Source organism: Plectropomus leopardus, chromosome 22 (genome assembly GCF_026936395.1).
Source record: "Plectropomus leopardus strain MGB_pleo_1.0 chromosome 22, ASM2693639v1, whole genome shotgun sequence".
Lineage (NCBI taxonomy): Eukaryota > Metazoa > Chordata > Actinopteri > Perciformes > Serranidae > Plectropomus > Plectropomus leopardus.
The window spans coordinates 17,198,612-17,216,412 of NC_142197.1; the positions used below are offsets into that span (position 1 = coordinate 17,198,612).

The 17,801-nt window shown below is 40.0% G+C and overlaps 1 protein-coding gene across 3 annotated transcripts in view; it reads left to right on the top strand.

Moving 5' to 3' along the window:
* The window catches only part of tbc1d22a (TBC1 domain family, member 22a), a 161,139-nt gene that overhangs the window by 6,541 nt on the left and 136,797 nt on the right, over window positions 1-17,801 (top strand). For all 3 annotated transcript variants that reach the window (XM_088072619.1, XM_042511041.2, XM_042511040.2), the window contains exon 5: window positions 2,219-2,401. In XM_088072619.1, the coding sequence (XP_087928745.1) occupies window positions 2,219-2,401 (183 nt within the window). The remainder of the gene's footprint in view (window positions 1-2,218; window positions 2,402-17,801) is intronic.

Below are 17,801 nucleotides of genomic sequence, written 5' to 3' on the forward strand. Positions count from 1 at the left end.
GCGAGTAAAAATAAAGTAAAATGTCAGATGTGACATCACTTGACCCGTGTTTTGGCCCATTCATATGCTCTCTACAGCTTGTTTACATTCAAATTAGTTATGTCACAACACTAACTAACTTTGATACAATAAATCAAAAAATATTGACAATAGTATTTTAGATACCATTGGAAACAGTTTACACTGAGGGCATACAATTTAAAATATGTTATACAAAGATTAATATAATAAGTCTATAAGATGACAGTGGCAACTCTTCTGTTTTTGGTTAGTTGTAGAAAACAGCAGAATGACTGAAGCTAATGTTAACAATAAGAGAGAGTGAGAAAATGCATGTGGTATTAATGCATTGATACTGTGAAAAATTAATATTAAAACCATTTTAAATATTCAGAATCAGTATGTATTGATAAATTGATGTTTTTGACAAAGTTAGTTCATATAGGTGCTGCACCCAAGCCATATAATAGCAGGAAAAACACTGGCTCTTGTTCATGGCTCCTGTTGGTCCGGTGTCCTGTGTCAATGTCCAAGACCATTGCGTTCTTGTGCAAAATATTTTATCCTCTCCCTTGGAAAAAAGTAGAATAGAACAGGAAAGTTTTAAAGAAAGTGCTTCTACTGTTACTTTATAGATTGTAACATCACATCAGGAGCAATAGCAGCAGACACTTTACATTACGTTTATGTCTTGCTGACTATTGTCCTGTCTGGCAGGTCAACTGCTGGTCCACCAGGGTGTCTGGCATCCCGTCTGTTGCCTTGTTTAGATACAGATATCAAAGCCTGTTGTCCTCAGGCAATTCCTCTTATCTCCTCAGGGGAGACAACACACAGGCTCGTATGCACTGCAGCGTTATATATGCATACAGTGATATGTGAGACAGCACCTTTTGCACCTCAGGTGAGCATGTTGCAAGCAGTGCAGCTTATATATGAATATAGTAGATGCACACTCAGTGTACTTGACATGTGGGCAAACAACTTGACATGCACAGACAGTAAAGCTTGGTTTGCTGTGTCTCATTTCTTAGTAATTGTTTTCTTTCTTTTGCTTGGTCTTTTTCTCTCTTCCTCTCCTGTTGTGTGTGCAAGATGACAGGAAGGAATAGCGTCTAAGACCTTCCCGCTCTAATTAGATAATGGCACAGAGCACAGTGTTCATTAGTGAGGCCCAGACTCACTTCATATAATTCTACATTATATACTCATACTTGGCACTGACCATCCCAGTACTTTTGGCTTCAAGAGCAAGGGACACACAAAGACTTACACAGAGAAGCTAGTGGTCATTTGGCTGTAGGGGAGTACTCTGCTTGTGTACTTTCATGTATGAATTCATCTTTTTGTACTTGTAAGAATTGATGCAGTATATTGTGACTGACAAGTGCACATTACTAACTTCCTCTTCCTTGGCTTTGCCTTTTACAGCCCCTTAAAAGTTAAAAGTTATTAAATGGACTATAAACAGGGCTTATTGTTAGAATCGCACAAAAGGTTCCACTACAAAAAGCTCTGCACTCTTTGATAATCTTTTTTAATTTTTGTAAGTGCAAATAAAGCAGTTGAGAACAGATTTGTAGCTTTTTATTTGTTCTTGTAAAATCCGGAAAGGATATTAAAATCGGCAGCATTCCAGGTTTCTTAATTGCTGTGGAGTGTTTGTGTGACTCTTCATGCAGTTAGTGTGTTGCTGTTTGTTGTAGGACTGAGGAATGCTGGCTTGGCTGTTCACAGGCACGTTTCTGAACTTTTGCGCGGTGTCTAGTGTGACAGAAGGAGCATCCGTCTCCACATTGAAGTCCCGACCTCACCAGCTTGTTTATAACTCGTCTGTGTGGTGCCACTGTTTGGTTATGTGTCTCGCTCTGTCTTATTTTAGCACATCTGGGGGAACATGTGGCGCTCAGCAGACTGAATTAATGTGTTTGTCTACCCGTTATAAGGCTTTGCAGCTAAATCAAAAATTTTGCAACCACAACTGCTGCCATCGTGGAGGCTCTTTGCAAAACAAGACACTAACAGTAACGACATTCATCATTACAGAGCAAATAACCATCTAAAAAACGGACAGTAGTCACATTTGTTTATAAATTTAGACTATTGTTGCATGTAATTCATGGTATTTGCTACATTCTTACTTTTAAGTACTTGGCTGCTGGCATGATGTGTGTTTATGTAACCATTTGCCCTGTTTCAACTCTTTATCCTGCCACAGATGCAGCAGGTGAGCACGCAGCCCTCCACAGACAGCGGTCTCTACCCCACCGGCCGCCCGTCATCCCGCTAGTGGCTCGCATGGCTGACCAGAACACATCAGGCACCCCGGCCATGACTGAGAGGGAAGCGTCCCGTCTGGATAAGTTCAAACAGTTGTTGGCTGGGCCCAACACAGATCTGGGTAAGCGACACTCATCTAAGAGAGTCCATTTATCTGTCAGTGTGTGTTACAATCTGCGCTCTCGCACAGTCCACTTGTGTAACTCTTGCTCTGCCTCGCTCCACATTTCTCAGCTTTTGTCTAGTTTTGCCTTTTCCTTTTTGTTCTCTAAGCTCTTTAACTTTTTCATTTCCTTACGCACTTTTGCTACTCACTCTTAGTTTGCTCACTCTCCGTCTGCCAGCTGTGCCGCGCTTTTAACGATGCTGTGAGGGGGAAAGTCATCCAGCCATCTGGACATGCAGATTACAAGGGGAAAAAATACCACCAACAACAAAAGGAAATGACAGGCCTTTGTTCTAACCAAACGACAGGCCTTTATTGTTTATCCAACCCCAGAGACTTTGTTTGCTAAAACTGCCACCCCAGTGGCCATGAAATCCTTGCAGACCTCCCTCTTTACAGTTGACTTTATGTCCTCTGAAACTAACTTTTGGCAACTGCTGCTCTGCACCAACTTGTTGCATCTATCTCACAGTTTTGAGTCGATCAGCATCAAAGTGGTTTTCGGAGCAGTTCTTGAAATAAACTGGTCAGAGAGCACATACTGAATGTTAAGATCCAGTCAGAGAGCAATCCGTAATTTACAAACAGAACATAATGTGATGATAAAATGCGTAGGTCTGCCGTTAGAATCTGAAGAGTTTTTATGTAGTATTCAAAGTTAAGGTTGCATGAAACAAAGATGGCAGAGTACAGATTTTTAAAGCATGATGAAATATCACATTTCACAGCAATATCTGAGGTTCCAATACTGGGAGAGCATAGATAAACCTGAAAAAAAGGATATAGATGTTTGAACTTAATAGTTTTAATTTGGGATTTTAGTGGTATCTGGCAGCAATATTTGCACATCGCAATCAGCTGAAACTTCTCCAATGTGCAAAGCTTAGAATTTCTTTAGTGTTTGTTGTTCAGCAGATTTTTATGGCGAGCCGAATTGTCTGCAGAGGTCCTTTCCTCTCTAAAATAAACGAACCAAATAATTTAAACTGGTAAAGCGCTTTAAAAGTTGTTTGTTTTTCAGATCAGCACCTACTAATGTGTGCGTACCTTATTTCTCTGATAATTCAAGATCCAGACATTTAGAAGGTCGATGCCGGCAGCCGAATTATTCAGAGAGGTCTCTTTGTCTCCAAAACAAACAGACCTTGTGATATTAACGAATAAAAACACAGAATGAAGCAGTTTCATGTTAAAAAACAGGGTTTTTCTAGGCTTATTTGGCTTGTCACGGAGGGGCTGAAGTGAAAACGCAAATGGACTTACCCAGAGACTAAACCAGTGTTTGGTTTGTCCCTTCTGGGCTATTGTAGAAACATGGCGGTGGAACATAGTCGACTTTGTGGACAAGGACCTGCTTCCAATGTAGATAAAAACAGCTCATTCTAAAGTATCAAAAACCCAATGATTCTTAATTTCAGGTAATTATACACTAATGAAAACATACATATTGTATGTCATTTCTGCCAGTATATCCCCCTAAATCCTAAACACCGTTTCTTCGATTTTAATGATAAAAATACAGAAAAGGTCGATTTAAGAGGCAGTTCATGCAGTTCCGCATGTTGCTCTTCATATCTTTATAAAACACCATCAGAATATACGTTTTGCAGTTTTGCCCTGTTAATGCTGTCAACATAAATAAGCACATGTTTGAAATGATTTGTTCACATACATTCTGTCAGAGGATTTGTGCATGCTGTGAAAAGAATAATGTTTTAAATTGAAGTTAGAAGTGACCCTATGACCTTTTCAGTTTTGACAGAAGCTCAGAGTGTGACTCGTTAAAATTATTGGCATCATGTGGTTTTAAACTCTTGATGGAATCTTTTCTTCAAGGCTATTTGAGTTCAGATCCTTTCTGTGTTAAGATAAAGAATGTAAAGGATGTGCTCCTTAAGTAGATTTTGTGTGATTATGCTGCATTGTGTGTGTGTGTGTGTGTGTGTGTGTGTGTGTATGTATGTGTGCGTTGAGTGTGCCTGACAGAAGGGGAGCATGAAGTGAGACCAGTGGAAAGAATTAGGAAAAAGTGCAGCGCTTAGTAAGAGAATGGGTTATGTGCCTGTCTAAATACCCTAAATATGCTAAATACAAAAAAAGTGTGTCGGAGATATTTCAGTGGAGAAATGACACAGTTTAAATACCGTAGCCTCCATTCTCAAATAGCTGCTGTGGTCTTAATTTACCACAACTGAAGAGGCTACCAGGCATTAATTTGAGACGGGATATTATTAGAAACAAGCCTTTTATTCAGCTCCTCTTGTAGAAGCACACTTTATCATATTTTAGAAGAAATCTTCTCAATTTTCTAATCTGCTCGTTTTCTGCTCTTTGCTGTAAATGGAAACTCAACCCCGTCTCAGAGGGCCATTACTGGAAGGCTTTCATTTTAAAACATCTGCAGTAGAGATCGACAGGATTTGTGAAGCAGATACTGATAAATATTTGAGTTTTTAAAAAGCTCGGAAAGAAATTATTAGCAGAGGATTTTTTATTCATAGACATTTTTGATGAATTTTACACTTGGTTCAAAATTTGGGCATTTTGCAGTTGAAAAATAAACTTGTCAGTGCTTACTTATGAAAAAAACTTTCTAACCGACTTCCACGGCTGACAATTCTTGGGAAGTATCCACCTACATACAGGAACATGAAACAAAACATGCAGCCATGTCAGGTTAACACCCTGCAGATGACTGAATGATTTTATGTACGAGGGAATCCATTCTGTTTTCCACACACAGGCTTTCTTGATTTAGTTTGACTCTGCATGTTAGCCCAGTGCAGCAGGGATTGGCGTCTCCATTACAACAGGGCTGCTCGCTTGACGGTGTGTCCTAACTGATGACGGCTTGTATTGGGTGATGATGGTTGTCTGCAGCTCTTTATTTAACATCTCACTTAGACTGTGTCTGCTTTTACTCTTCAGTGGAAGTTTTACTTCCTCTGTGCTTGGTGCTCTGCCGCTCTGTCTGTGACAACAGTACGCTCGGCACTCCGAGGGTATGGTGCAATGACTAAGCGCAAGTTATGTATATTTCAATAGGGCTAGAAAATCAATTTGTGGCAGCAGATGTTTAATTGATGGCTGTAGAAGAGACACAAAACTCTAAACCACATAGATTTAGTCAGAAGCTACAAAAGTGCTGAGAGATGAACACACCGAAAAAAAGGCATTTTTTCTGGTCTCCTACACAGGCAGAGGCGAATTGAGTCTCTCAATGCATACACTTGTTTGGGGCGGTGAAAGGGGGTTTGTCAGGGGTTGGCTGCGGTCGGTGAGGCGTCACTGCTAACTGTTAAAAAGTGGTTAGATGCACTTCTGGCCCTTTTAGCCCATTTGTGGTCCATTATAGGCTCAAATCTGCGTGGCATGGTTTGACTTGGCTCAAAAGTACTACTGGAAAACCCAAACTAGACGTCCCTGTCAGAAAACAGGAGGGAGGGGTGACTCCCAGTGGCCGGAAGTTGACTGGTAACTGGCTGTAAACTGGCTGCAACTGACTGGCAGCCGAAAGGCCTTTGGTTGGGGAGTTTCTAGCCTGCCAATAATACATATATATATATATATATATATATATATATATATATATATATATATATATATATATATATATATATATATATATATATATTTATGTGCAATGTATGCTATAAGCTAGCCCCAACTTGCAAAAACTGTCAAAATTCCCTTTAAATTATGTGCATAATTTAAAAAAATAAAATAAAAAATAAAATAAAATTACCTTCCTCAGTACATTTTTCATACTTTTGAAGAATGATCATCACATGATTGCCATGGCCCCTTATAGACTGTCAAGACCACTACAGCAACTAGCAGACATGACTGTGTGTGTGAGTTTGTAACCCCTGGTGACACTGCTTTAGCTGCCACATGTAGATTACTTTTGATGTACACACACACTATGAAGATTGGCTAAGGTCCTAAAATGTAAATGCTGGATTTCATTAAGGTTGAATGGCCTTAGTCAGCACAGTGCTTCACCTCTATGCGTGATCCCCTTGAAAACTTTCTGAGCAAAACAAACCGGTCCACAAGTCGTCAGCGTTAGTCAACGGCGGTTGCGGCCCCGCTCGGGCAGAGTGTACCCTGTACATCAGCAGAGTGTCTTGAGGTGTCAGCCCCCATTAGGGCCTGCCAGGCATCACAAGCCGGCTGTCTAAATTTAGTTTAGTCTCTGCGCCATGATTAGATAGCCCAGAACGGGCGAGCCACGCTGCCGGCTGCTGGCAGCATGAAAGATGAACTTCATTCACGGGACATAATTAAGTGAAGGATTGGGGAGGGGGGTGATGAGGGCTGATAGGGGGAGGGAGAGGGATAGGGGCAGATAAGATAAGATGAAACTTTAATGATCCCCATGGGGAAATTGGGTCATTGCAGCAAAGAATGGGATATAGATGAGAATGCAAAAAGGAAGGGAAAAAAAAGAAATCACCACCATCTGAAGAAGCCTGTTGTGATAAATATTACTGGTGCCAAAATAAACAACAACATTGCTTGCTCTTAATTAAGAGTCATTTTTAGACCCTTGTTAAAAAGTTGTTGTGTGGGTTTGAATATGTCCGCTTTGAAACACTGATTTAATTGCATTCACTTCTACCACCTAGACCAGGGATACTCAACTTGCTTTGCTCGGGGCCAACAGGCCACGAGCCAGTCAGAGCAGCCCCATACATGTTTCTAGGATTTTGGTATGTTTCCCAGATTTTCTGATTTTTCCAGGATATTGGGATGTTTCTCGAATTTTAGGACATTTCTAGGATTTAAGGACGTTTGAAGGATTTTAGGATCTTTGTAGGACTTTAGGACGTTTTTTAGAATTCAAGACATATGTAAGATTTTAGGTTATTTCTAGGATTTTGGGACATTAGGGGCTTAACAAGGACTTTTTTTCTGGGGATGCTGGCACTTTTTTGATAGAATAAGCTCTATTTTTATGCTGTTTTATGCACTCAGGCATCTTATGTATACTAAAAGTACAAAAACAATTCCCAGTGTGAGTCACTATCTTTATTGTGAATTAGAAAATCAGCCGGCACCTGATCAGTGGCCAGATTTAGCCTGATCTAGACATAAGCAGATTTTTGCAGTTTTCACTCAAGAGGAAGATGACAAGACCGATAAAACATTTTGTCCTTAAAGCGGAGAGCATTGTCCCTGCATGCTGTCTGTGACACAGTTTCACTAATACAAATTCCCACACATACCAGCGGACACTGTCAGTGGGGGATGACTCCCACTTACGTAAAAGAGAAACTCACCCGACTGTCCTTGAGCTCAGAGAAAGAGGGGACTTGGATGATCCATTGGTCCATCCCTCTCTTGAATGGTGTGATTAATTGCAGAGGCCATCATGTTTTTGGGCCAAGGCCCAAGACATGTCAGGACTGCCTGTTTCTTGAGTCCACAGGTGTGTTTATCTCCATCTGACCATGTTGGTCAGTGTGTGAATATTTGTATTATAGACTAAGCCAAAAGCTTAACATTATAGCTATGTGTTGTCAGCTCGTTAGGCCTGTCAGGCGGGTATAGCAGTTCACTTAGCTCATATGTAAATTTGTAGAGCTGTTTGACAGGAAAAAAACTGGATTAACCCTTTGAAACCCCGACATCACTTTTTTGTGCCACATTTAAACACCTTTCATTAGCATTTAAAACATTAAAAGCTGAGCAAATTGGTCTGATTTCTTGGAAAAAAAAAATGGAGAAAAAGTCAATTAACAACTTTTCAAGAAAACTGGAAATTGCAAAAATTAGTAGAATTAGAATTGCTGAAAAAAAGTTTAGGGAAAAATGTCCAGAAACTTATAATTGTAATTATCATAATTAGATATTTAAATTGTGCTGCAGAATTAGTGTATTTTTTCAGCGCATTTTTTAGGTAATTTCCTTTTTTTAACTTTTCTTTTTTTTCTTGCTTTTTGTCTAATTTTCAGATAATTTTCTTGTAGCTTTTTACTAATTTCTTGCTAATTTTTGGGCTGTTTTTTGTTGTTTTGCTAATCGCCCTTTTCCCACTCTTTGATAGAAATCAATCCATTTTGCTCAGGTTTTAAATGGTTAATATAAAGGGAAAAGACTGAAATAAGCAGTATGCACCTTCACACTTGCGCACTCAGTATTTTTTCTTCTTTTGATTATGTTAAATATACCCCACTTGCCTTCATGATCACCTTTGCTCTCACATCTTTAACATCCCTGTCAGTTCCTCCCTCTCTCTCCCTCTCCATTGAGCCTTGCGACAGGTTGTGACAGCGGCCTGTTTAGCACGTAAGGTCATGTAGAAGGTGATGACCTGTGTGTGTGAGAGAGCAGGGTGATTGATGTCAGGTTGATTTCAGCTAATTATTCCTGATGTCCTGAGGCGAGCCTGTCTGTTGAGTGAACCTGATCACAGCACCCTCTGACGCTCAGTGAGGAGGGGAGTTATTTCAGCCTGGGAAAAAAAGAGAAAAAAAGCTTACTGATGTAGTCAGTTCTTTGAGTTTCACTTCTAGTCAATGCAGCACTTACCACAACTGCCTTATTTGTAGAGGGGTGCAGCATTCATAAGCTGTGAAATATGCCTCACGGTATCCTTGAATATTTTGCTAATTACCAGAATATCCAGCATAATCCAATCCAGAAATTTCACTATGATAAGTAAATGTTACTACATGGAACAACAGAATTAATCTGTGATGTTTTCTCATGTGGCTATTTTCATTTTAGGATTTGGCATCTGTCTAGGAATGGGCAAAAATAACTTATAGCTGTTAGTTTAGTTCCTCTGGTTCTTTTTGTTTAAAAGGGCTATAATCTGTTGATTGGTGGTCAGTGTCAGTCAGTGACATTTTGACTGCATGTATTCCCCAATAATCAGAATAATAGCCCAGTCAGAAAAAAAAAGGTTTCCTGTACACACCTCAGTCAGACTGGTCCGATGCTGTTTGATCAGAAGGAATTTTCAGCCAGGTTGAGAGCGGTGGTGCAAAAACCTTTGATAATCCATTCAATAGAGTGCTGCAGGAATGAGTCCTAAAATCTGGAAATTAGTCAGCATTTTAGCATTCCCAGTTCTCTCTTCTCAAAGTCTATGTTTTTTTTTTTTAGAGTTTGTTTTTTGGTTAGATGCCTGAAAATAGGTCTGTGGTTAACACAAGTTTAAGAGACTCTTCATGTTTGGTTTTATAAATAAAATACATGAGTAAATACATCACTTATATATTTTTAATGCTTAATGTGTCTTAAGAAGGACAGATGCTAACACGTGGCTACATGAGACTACAGAACGTTATTACGCTGAACTGCGTCAAGCACAGCTTTACAGCCTCATTGTGGTGGCAACGTTGTAGTCATGGGACTGTAGTGTAGTTCATTTCATACTTCTTGCAATTGCATTTACGCTTTAAAAAAAAAATCACAAAAGTGGTGTTCATTTGTGTAGATTAGCTCGCTCAACACAATGTGTAAGTATCATAAACTTTCGTTTTTCACAGAGCTTACTTTCTACAGTAATGGAAAACCCAGTGGAAAAATCCCATAGGCTGTTTGTCGAGGGAGACAGGGCAATGCGAATGTCCGTGTTGGCCTACAAATCAACATCATCCCTGCTGCACTCTGAAGGAAAATATTAGCACCTAATTACAGTGTAAACACTGAATCTGATTGTCTCACTCTGGTTGGAATAAATGTATTCTCTCTGCATATGCTCGCCCCATGTGGGGGTAACATGAGGTGAGGTAGCTGCTACGTGCACAAAATGCCTCAACAGCTGTTTCTACAAGCCTCCGTCTACTAATTTGGAGAGAGAATCCTTCATAAAGGATTTTCTGCCTGTGCTGTTTTTATGTGAATGCTATTTGATTCTGAAACCATGGCCTTATATAATGTTGTTGTTGCAGGCTGCAATGTGGACATAACAATCGTCATTAGCTTTGGCCTGCATATGAGATGTTTAGGGAACATCAGTCTACATATGAGGTGTTGAGAGGATATCTGTAATTTGTAGGTACAGAAAGTAACCTGGGTTAGACTTGCGTTACTTAATACTGAATTGTTTTATCAGGTGTAACTTTCTTCCTCTTCTTCTCCTTCTGTACTTTTTGTATTGAGTTAAATTTTCTCAAAACAGTTAGAAAAAAACCTTCTTGGGTTATATTTCTGTTAGAATTGGCCCCCTAATAGGTGGTGGAACCGATCTTGCAAAAGTCAAAACTTTATATTTGGATTTGCATGTAAACGCACACCTTATTGGATCACTTTATTAAATATCCATGTAAACAGTTCAGTACATATTTTACTTGGTATCTCAACACTGTCCATGTAGCTGCAGTAATTGAGGGGCAATAACTTCACAAATGTAACAGAAGATGGTCTGGCATATCAGATTTTCAGCTATTAAACAAAACTCATTTTTCTGCAAGCTCTATTTAAAATTCAGGATGAGGTCGTGTTTGTGTAGCTCTATGATTTTGTGTGTTTGTATCCACTGTAATGGGTTTTTTGGGGTATACTTTCTGTAAGCTACTTTCTCTCAGATTGTACAGACCTCCTGCATATCTTTCTCTTTTTAATTGATTTTAAGACCAAGAGCTGGCATCTGACATCAAGCAGTTATTGCTGGATGGCAGAAATACTGCTGTTGCTATGGCAATGGTCCTTTCCCCTCTTCTCCTTCCTGGCAAATTATCCGTACTCTATCTTTTACTTCCCCTTTTCATCAGTTGCTTTCCTTGTTTGTCTCTCTTTCTTCCTCTTTCAATACTTTCTGTTTGCTCTCTGGGTGGTCATTATGTGAGTCATCCACGTCACACTTGCGCTATCACACTCACTTGTAAACATGTGTGGGAGCTTACCTATGATGTCAATCTACGGGCCACTGACGTCGTGGATAACATACAAAACAAAGAAACTGCTAACAGATGATGAGAAAACAGAAAATACAACAAATAACTGCCCACAGGAACACACGCTTGCTTTCCTTGGCTTGCTGTGTGTCGGTTTGTCTCTACCCTCTGTTGGGGGTGCTGCAGCTCTTTGTTACACTTCCACTGCTACAGTACGCTTCTCCCCAACTGCCGTCACCCTCACTGCAGCAACTACGGTTACGGGGGCCTGCCACTTTCTGCCACAGTTCGCCCCGTTCCACACTCTGAAGCGCTACAATCCTGTTATGCAGCAGCCACCATATGATAGGCTTACCATCAGCACTGTTTGCAAAGTTAATAGCCGCCATCAAAGTGGGAAGTGGTGATGTAATTCAATTTAGCTCAGTCCTAATGCCTCGTTTGAAAGCGCTGCCCATGTGCGACAATTTCCAATGTGTGTGTCACAGTGTAGAAGAAGAGATAATGTGGTATTGGAGTTATGGTGAATCTCTGGAAACTTTACAGAGAAAAGATTTCAGCAGAAGGTTTCTCTTTTTATTTGAAACATCAATAGCAAGCATTTGACAAAAGCTGGAGAGGAAAAATAGAGAAAATGCACTGTAGGTTGTTTTCTGTATAAGTGTCCTATTCTTAGAAAGTGGAGACTGTGAGAAATCTTGAAGTCACAGCATTTTATTTCACTTTTTTCTGCTTTAAAATCCACTGTGTGCTCCTGGCATGGTGCTAACAGTCAGTGGTATCATGTATGCATCTGTGCATGAATGTTCATGTATGTGTGTGTGTGCTGCTCCCCAGCATGTCCCCAGGCAAAACACCTGACTTAATAAGGTTGGTCCAACCTCCAGCTGTCTCAGCTGTGTCGGTAGCCTCCCAGCTTGTCTGGCTTAGTTTATTCAAATGTTACACGGTGGTCTTCCATGTGAATTTTTCATCTTTTCTTTTTAAAGAGGAGCTTGACTGAGCTCACTTCAGGCCTCACAGTCATCACCTGTTTTCTGCTGGCTGCTTGGAAAGTTGTGTGCAGGGAAACACATGTTGTGTCCAATAGTTTTAGTTTAGTCCTGCAAATATTTAAGAGATTTAGGAAAAGAATGATGCCTCCATATGACAGCCTGACGAGACATAGCCAGAGGTTTGTATCAGATTAATGATACAGCTTTGTGTTACAGGCTTTCTTTTCTTTCCTTAAGGCTAACAACAAGGTGAACAATTCTTTTTTTTTTATAGCGCCACTGACTCATCCAACAACCAGGGAAGTTGAGCTGTCAAGCTCATGTAAAGCTGTGGTCTATAAGACGGTTTATACCAAGCTCCAGGATTTGATCTCATGTATCACTTTACCAACATATGAAAAGACATTGAAAAGGCCAGTTTTAAACTTTCATTGTCACTTAATCTGATCATTGTTTTCTCAGTTAATCATGAGAGATACTTTGCTGATTCTCAACCAGCTTTGCATCATAACAATTCAGCTAAAAAAAAAACATATTTTAGCTTACCATCGAGATCGTTTGTTACCAGCCAACTGTAATGTTTTCTTGTGTCAAAACGAATTAGCTCTCATTATGTCCCCCACCACCAGCAGCAGCAGCAGCATTTATTGTTCTTGTGAGGCGCAGTGCATTCTGGTAGTTGTAGGTTTTCTGCCTTTTGAGCAAAAGCGAATGCCACAGCCCTTTTTCTCTGATTGCTGCGGTCATGTAGCATCGGTGTCAAAAATATTTGCGTCCATCTACTGCATAGACAGCCCAGCTTTATGAAAGACTGTCGCTCCAGCTGTGAAATGCTTCTTTAAGTTTATAAAAAAAATCCAAAGTGACAGCTTTAAATTGCTTGTTTTGTTTGACCAACAGCCCCAAATATATTCAGATAAGAAAAAACATTCATATTTGACAAGTGTATTTGAGTTTAAAATTGTTACTGATTTATTTTTTTGTTTGACTAGTTGATTACGTTGTTTAAGTGTGGAGGAAACAAGAAGCCTTTATAGACAATACTTTTTTTTCCAAGTTTACATGTGTTTTTCAGAAAAGTGTGCGTGCGTGCATGTGTGTGTGTGTGTGGTCCAATTAGCAGTACTATTTTCACTGAATTCCACAACTACTGGTTGCGCTGTGGTAGCTCATTATTCTTTGAATCTGCACTGGTCACATTTAGCATATTAATGAGGTTTTTTTATAGAATAGCTGAAATGTAGAAATGTGTTCCTTCCATTGTAACAATCGCCAGGAAAAGCACCATAACTGAATTTCACAATGTCTACATATTCTCTCATAAAACTTTAATTAAAAAAATAAAGTCACCAGGTCAGATATTTTGGAACCTGTATCATGTGAATCAGTTAACAACCTTGGGGAATTCACTATACAAGTCCAGGTTATGGCGCACACACACATACACACACACATACACACACACACACACACACACACACACACACACACACACACACACACACACACACACGTTCTCACACCTGTACACTCATCTATGCTTGGTGTCCTCTCCCAGCCATCTGGGCCATCCATCAGGCCTCCTGAGCAGGTATAATCCAGGGGGGAGTATCTTTTTACAAGAGTCCCATTAGTTTACGAGCCGTCTGCTCCCCGGCGCCATCACTTTGTCCTCTAGATGAGTTAGACCGTTCAGGACTCTCTCACAGCATTCAAGGTTTATAGGAGGGGAGCTTAACTTTTTAATACACTGCATGATAAAGGTGTCTGTCCTGATTGTATTGTTTTTCTGACCTCACTGGCAAAATAGCGTTGGATGACACTGGAACAAGAGAAAAATGGATTGCATTACTTTTTACCATAGCAAGGCTTTCCTGGTTATCACACAGGTGGCACACAATGCAAGAATTTACTTTTTCCAGTGAAGCATATGCCTGATATTTAAAGCAAAAGACATAATGACTTTCTTGTTGTGCTACTTCAGGTTAAGACCGCAGTATCTGTGCTGCAGTCTTGATTTTTGGATTTGCTGAGGTAGCTCCTGCAGCAGAGTACAAACCCCAGTTTTGGCAGGTGTGTGTGGTATTGATGTGCATGTGTGCGCTTTTTGCCGAGAACCTTGTGGTGTTTTGCCCCAGTGGTCGCGCTCCGACTGAATGATGCCTGAATAGTGCATGGCTCCGGCCCGCCAACTGTCTTCCCTCCTGCTCCCATCAGCTCCCTGCTCAGCCAGCACTGACTGACAGCGCTTCTTGCTGTCTTCTATTCTTCTTACCGGCCTTCATACAGAACCATGCACACTGGCAGGTAGACTGACTGACAGGAAAGTAGACAGGCAGACGAGGAAGAAGTGCAGGTCCACCCTATCACACCACCAGCTCATATTGCGCGGTTGCTTAAAGTAAGAGCTCTCAGTTGGCCAGTTAAGCTCATAGAGCTCCATTGTTTCAGTTTCAGGAAGCAACTATTGCTTTAAGCACGCCTGCATGAGTCTAGTGGTAGCGCTTGACTGTTCTGTATAATGAAGAGTAGAATCTAAATTCAGTTCTTAATTAATCTTTATATCCAAACCCAACAGATAGCCAAAGTCCTGATGTCATGTCTTATCCATAATAGCAGTTATGGGTAGAGTGCTGGAAATGTATACTCAAGTAAAAGTACAATTACTCCAATAAAAAATGACTAAAGTAAAGGTAAAAATTACAATTTTAGAAACTTACTCATGTAAAAAAGTACCTGGTGTATAAATTACTCACAGGTTACTTTTCTTCTTTAATATATTTTAGGGTGTTCGGGCCAGTGCTAAATAATAAAAACACAGCACTTGATGAAAAACCTTTATCTTTATAAAGAAGGGCAAGTTAGCTTATCAAACAACTCAGGATAGGCTGTATAATTGAGATATGGACAATATATCTCTCTCATTCTGTCTCTCCACATTTTTTCCTTATCATAACATTAAATATTAACATTATGGATGAAAAATTAAAATGGCTAACGCTATGAACTTGACTTTCACCTACAGTATGTATAACTTACTTCAGTGTGCTTGCAGAGGTTAGACAAGAGTTTTTTTTCCCTGGGTGAAACACTTTATCATGTAACTGTTGTCTTTTTTAGATTTTGGCATAAAAGTGTGATGATGTGTAGTTAAGGATTGAGGCTGTAAGCTGCCTCTTGTTCTGGGCTTTGCTCTGTCATCGTGGTACTGTGGTCAAAAGACAAGTGGAGCTTCTTTTTCTTCCAGGCAGCTGGAAACTTGGCATCTGCAGTACAGAAACTCTTTGCACACTCTCCACTATTCTCAATCCCCATCTTTAGAGCTGACAGGTTGTAATAAGGGAAAAAAAAGTCAAATGTAGTGACGTAAGAAGTAGAATGCTGGCTAAAAATATACTCAGGTAAAGATTAGAAATGCAGTTTTAAAAAACAGGAACATGAAAAGTACTTGCTCCTTAAGAAAAAAATTAATCCTTTTGTTACTTACAAAGTGTTACTCACCCTGCTTAACAGAGCGGCAATGATCATTTTACCACTTCGTTGATCAGCTGTAAAATTATTCTGCTACTATTTGGAAAACAGTTAATTGTTTGTAATTTTTCAACAGCAAACATTCACTTCTCAAATAAAAGAAATTGATGCCTTTGTCAGAAATTAAATGGACTTTTTGTGTGCTTTGGGTATTTTTTTCTGACTTTTAATAGATAAAATTAGTAATTGATTGTATTTTTTTTATTTTCAGCTATTTAGCTGTTATATCTGCTGTCTTAACACATACATCATGTTTTAGTGTTGTAAAAAATATCAATACAGTAATACATATTGACTGAAACAGTTTCAGTACTCATATTCCACAGTTGCGATTAACCAGCTGCCCTTTTCTCAATGTCTTTGTATCAAATATTGCTATTTTTCGAGGTATCATATCAAAGTTAGAAATAACAATATCGTAAGATCACGGCCGCTGGTTCCTTCTGTTCTCGTTTTTACAGACATGTCTAAACTAACTGCAAACACTGGACTCACCTAAAGAGTTGTCATGATCACAAATGTCAGTGGGGTTTTGACTGAAGTTTTCTACCCTCTTGAACAGAAAATGTGCAATATAGCCAAAATGTTAAAGAAACGCACGTGTGACCCACATGCAAGTGGTCAAAAACCCCATGCATGCTGAGAGAATCTGGGCCAGAGAGATGAATGAGACATGTTCTCTCTCCCTCAGCCAGTACAGTAGAGTTGGGTTGTCCCTTAATGAGGCACCCAATCCCACCTGACTTCTGAAACTATTGTCAGTAAAAGCACATGAGTGACAGCACCGGAAAAACTCCACAATATTTCCATTTGATGTGACCTTCCCTCACTTTGAAGCCGCCCTTAGTCTCCTCTTTTATAATACTGTTGTTTTTCTTGGCCGGTCAGGTACATTAACATGAAATACAAACATGATATTTAGTTTTTTTTTGCCCTCTGAATGTTTTAAGAGTCATTGAGCGTTCATTACCTCCGAGGGTCCCACATCAGAGCAGCTGTTGTGGGGTGTTCAACAGAAGGTACATGGAGTCCTAATCACCCCCTGTGGTCCCCAGCTTAACTCCAGCCAAGACAAAGTGCACCCCTGTAAGTTCATGCATAATGGAATACAGTCGACACACAGAGAAGAGCCTCCAAGCAGTTGCCCTTGAGTTGCGCACTGCTGATGTTACAGGTGTTTTTCATGCAAGTGAGGAATAAAGCTTCCTCCAGGGTTGAGACCGTCATTCCAGGCCAATCCCCCGAGGTCTGCGCCTGCCAGCATGATAAACACCCACAATACTGATCACACTAATTTCAAAGCATGTATATAATAATGTGATATTTTATTGGTCCCACAAGGGAAATTGTGCTTTGGCTTGCCCCCGCTTGCACTGTTACATGTATACTTTGAAATGATTGCCTGTGGGGTGAATTGGCTGTAAATTGAGTTTTTGCTTTAATGCCTTTGCATTGTTTCTGTAGAGACCTGTTAGAAGAAAGTCTATAAAGCTTCAATTAGCCTTTTTTTTAAGATTACTATGTATAGAGGGGAGTCACAAATGTGTCAGCGAGATGTACCTTGTTTGCATTGTTAACTTCACTCCCAGAGACTGATGGGGACAGCTAGTCCCTCGTCGCCTCCAGGACAGTTGCACAAACTTTTTTTTCTCCAACATTGTGACAAGTGCCCGTTGAGCAAAAAAAAAAAACCCAACAGATTAATTTTCAAAATGTCACGAAATGCCTTTAATTTATTCCAGCGGAGCTAGGGCTCGGCTGTCTCATTCATAATGCACACGAGATGCCCCAGAGAGTCAGATATGCTTTCTGAGAGATGAGCTGGCCTCACACGAATGAAACGACATCTGCAATTTAGCCCGTGCGTCAACTATGCTCATGTTGCCCTCTCCGTCTCTGTCCACTGTGGGGAATGGAGTTTAAAACCTCAGAAATTATTTCTCCGAAATTGGAGCTGAGATAAGTATAGCTTTATTG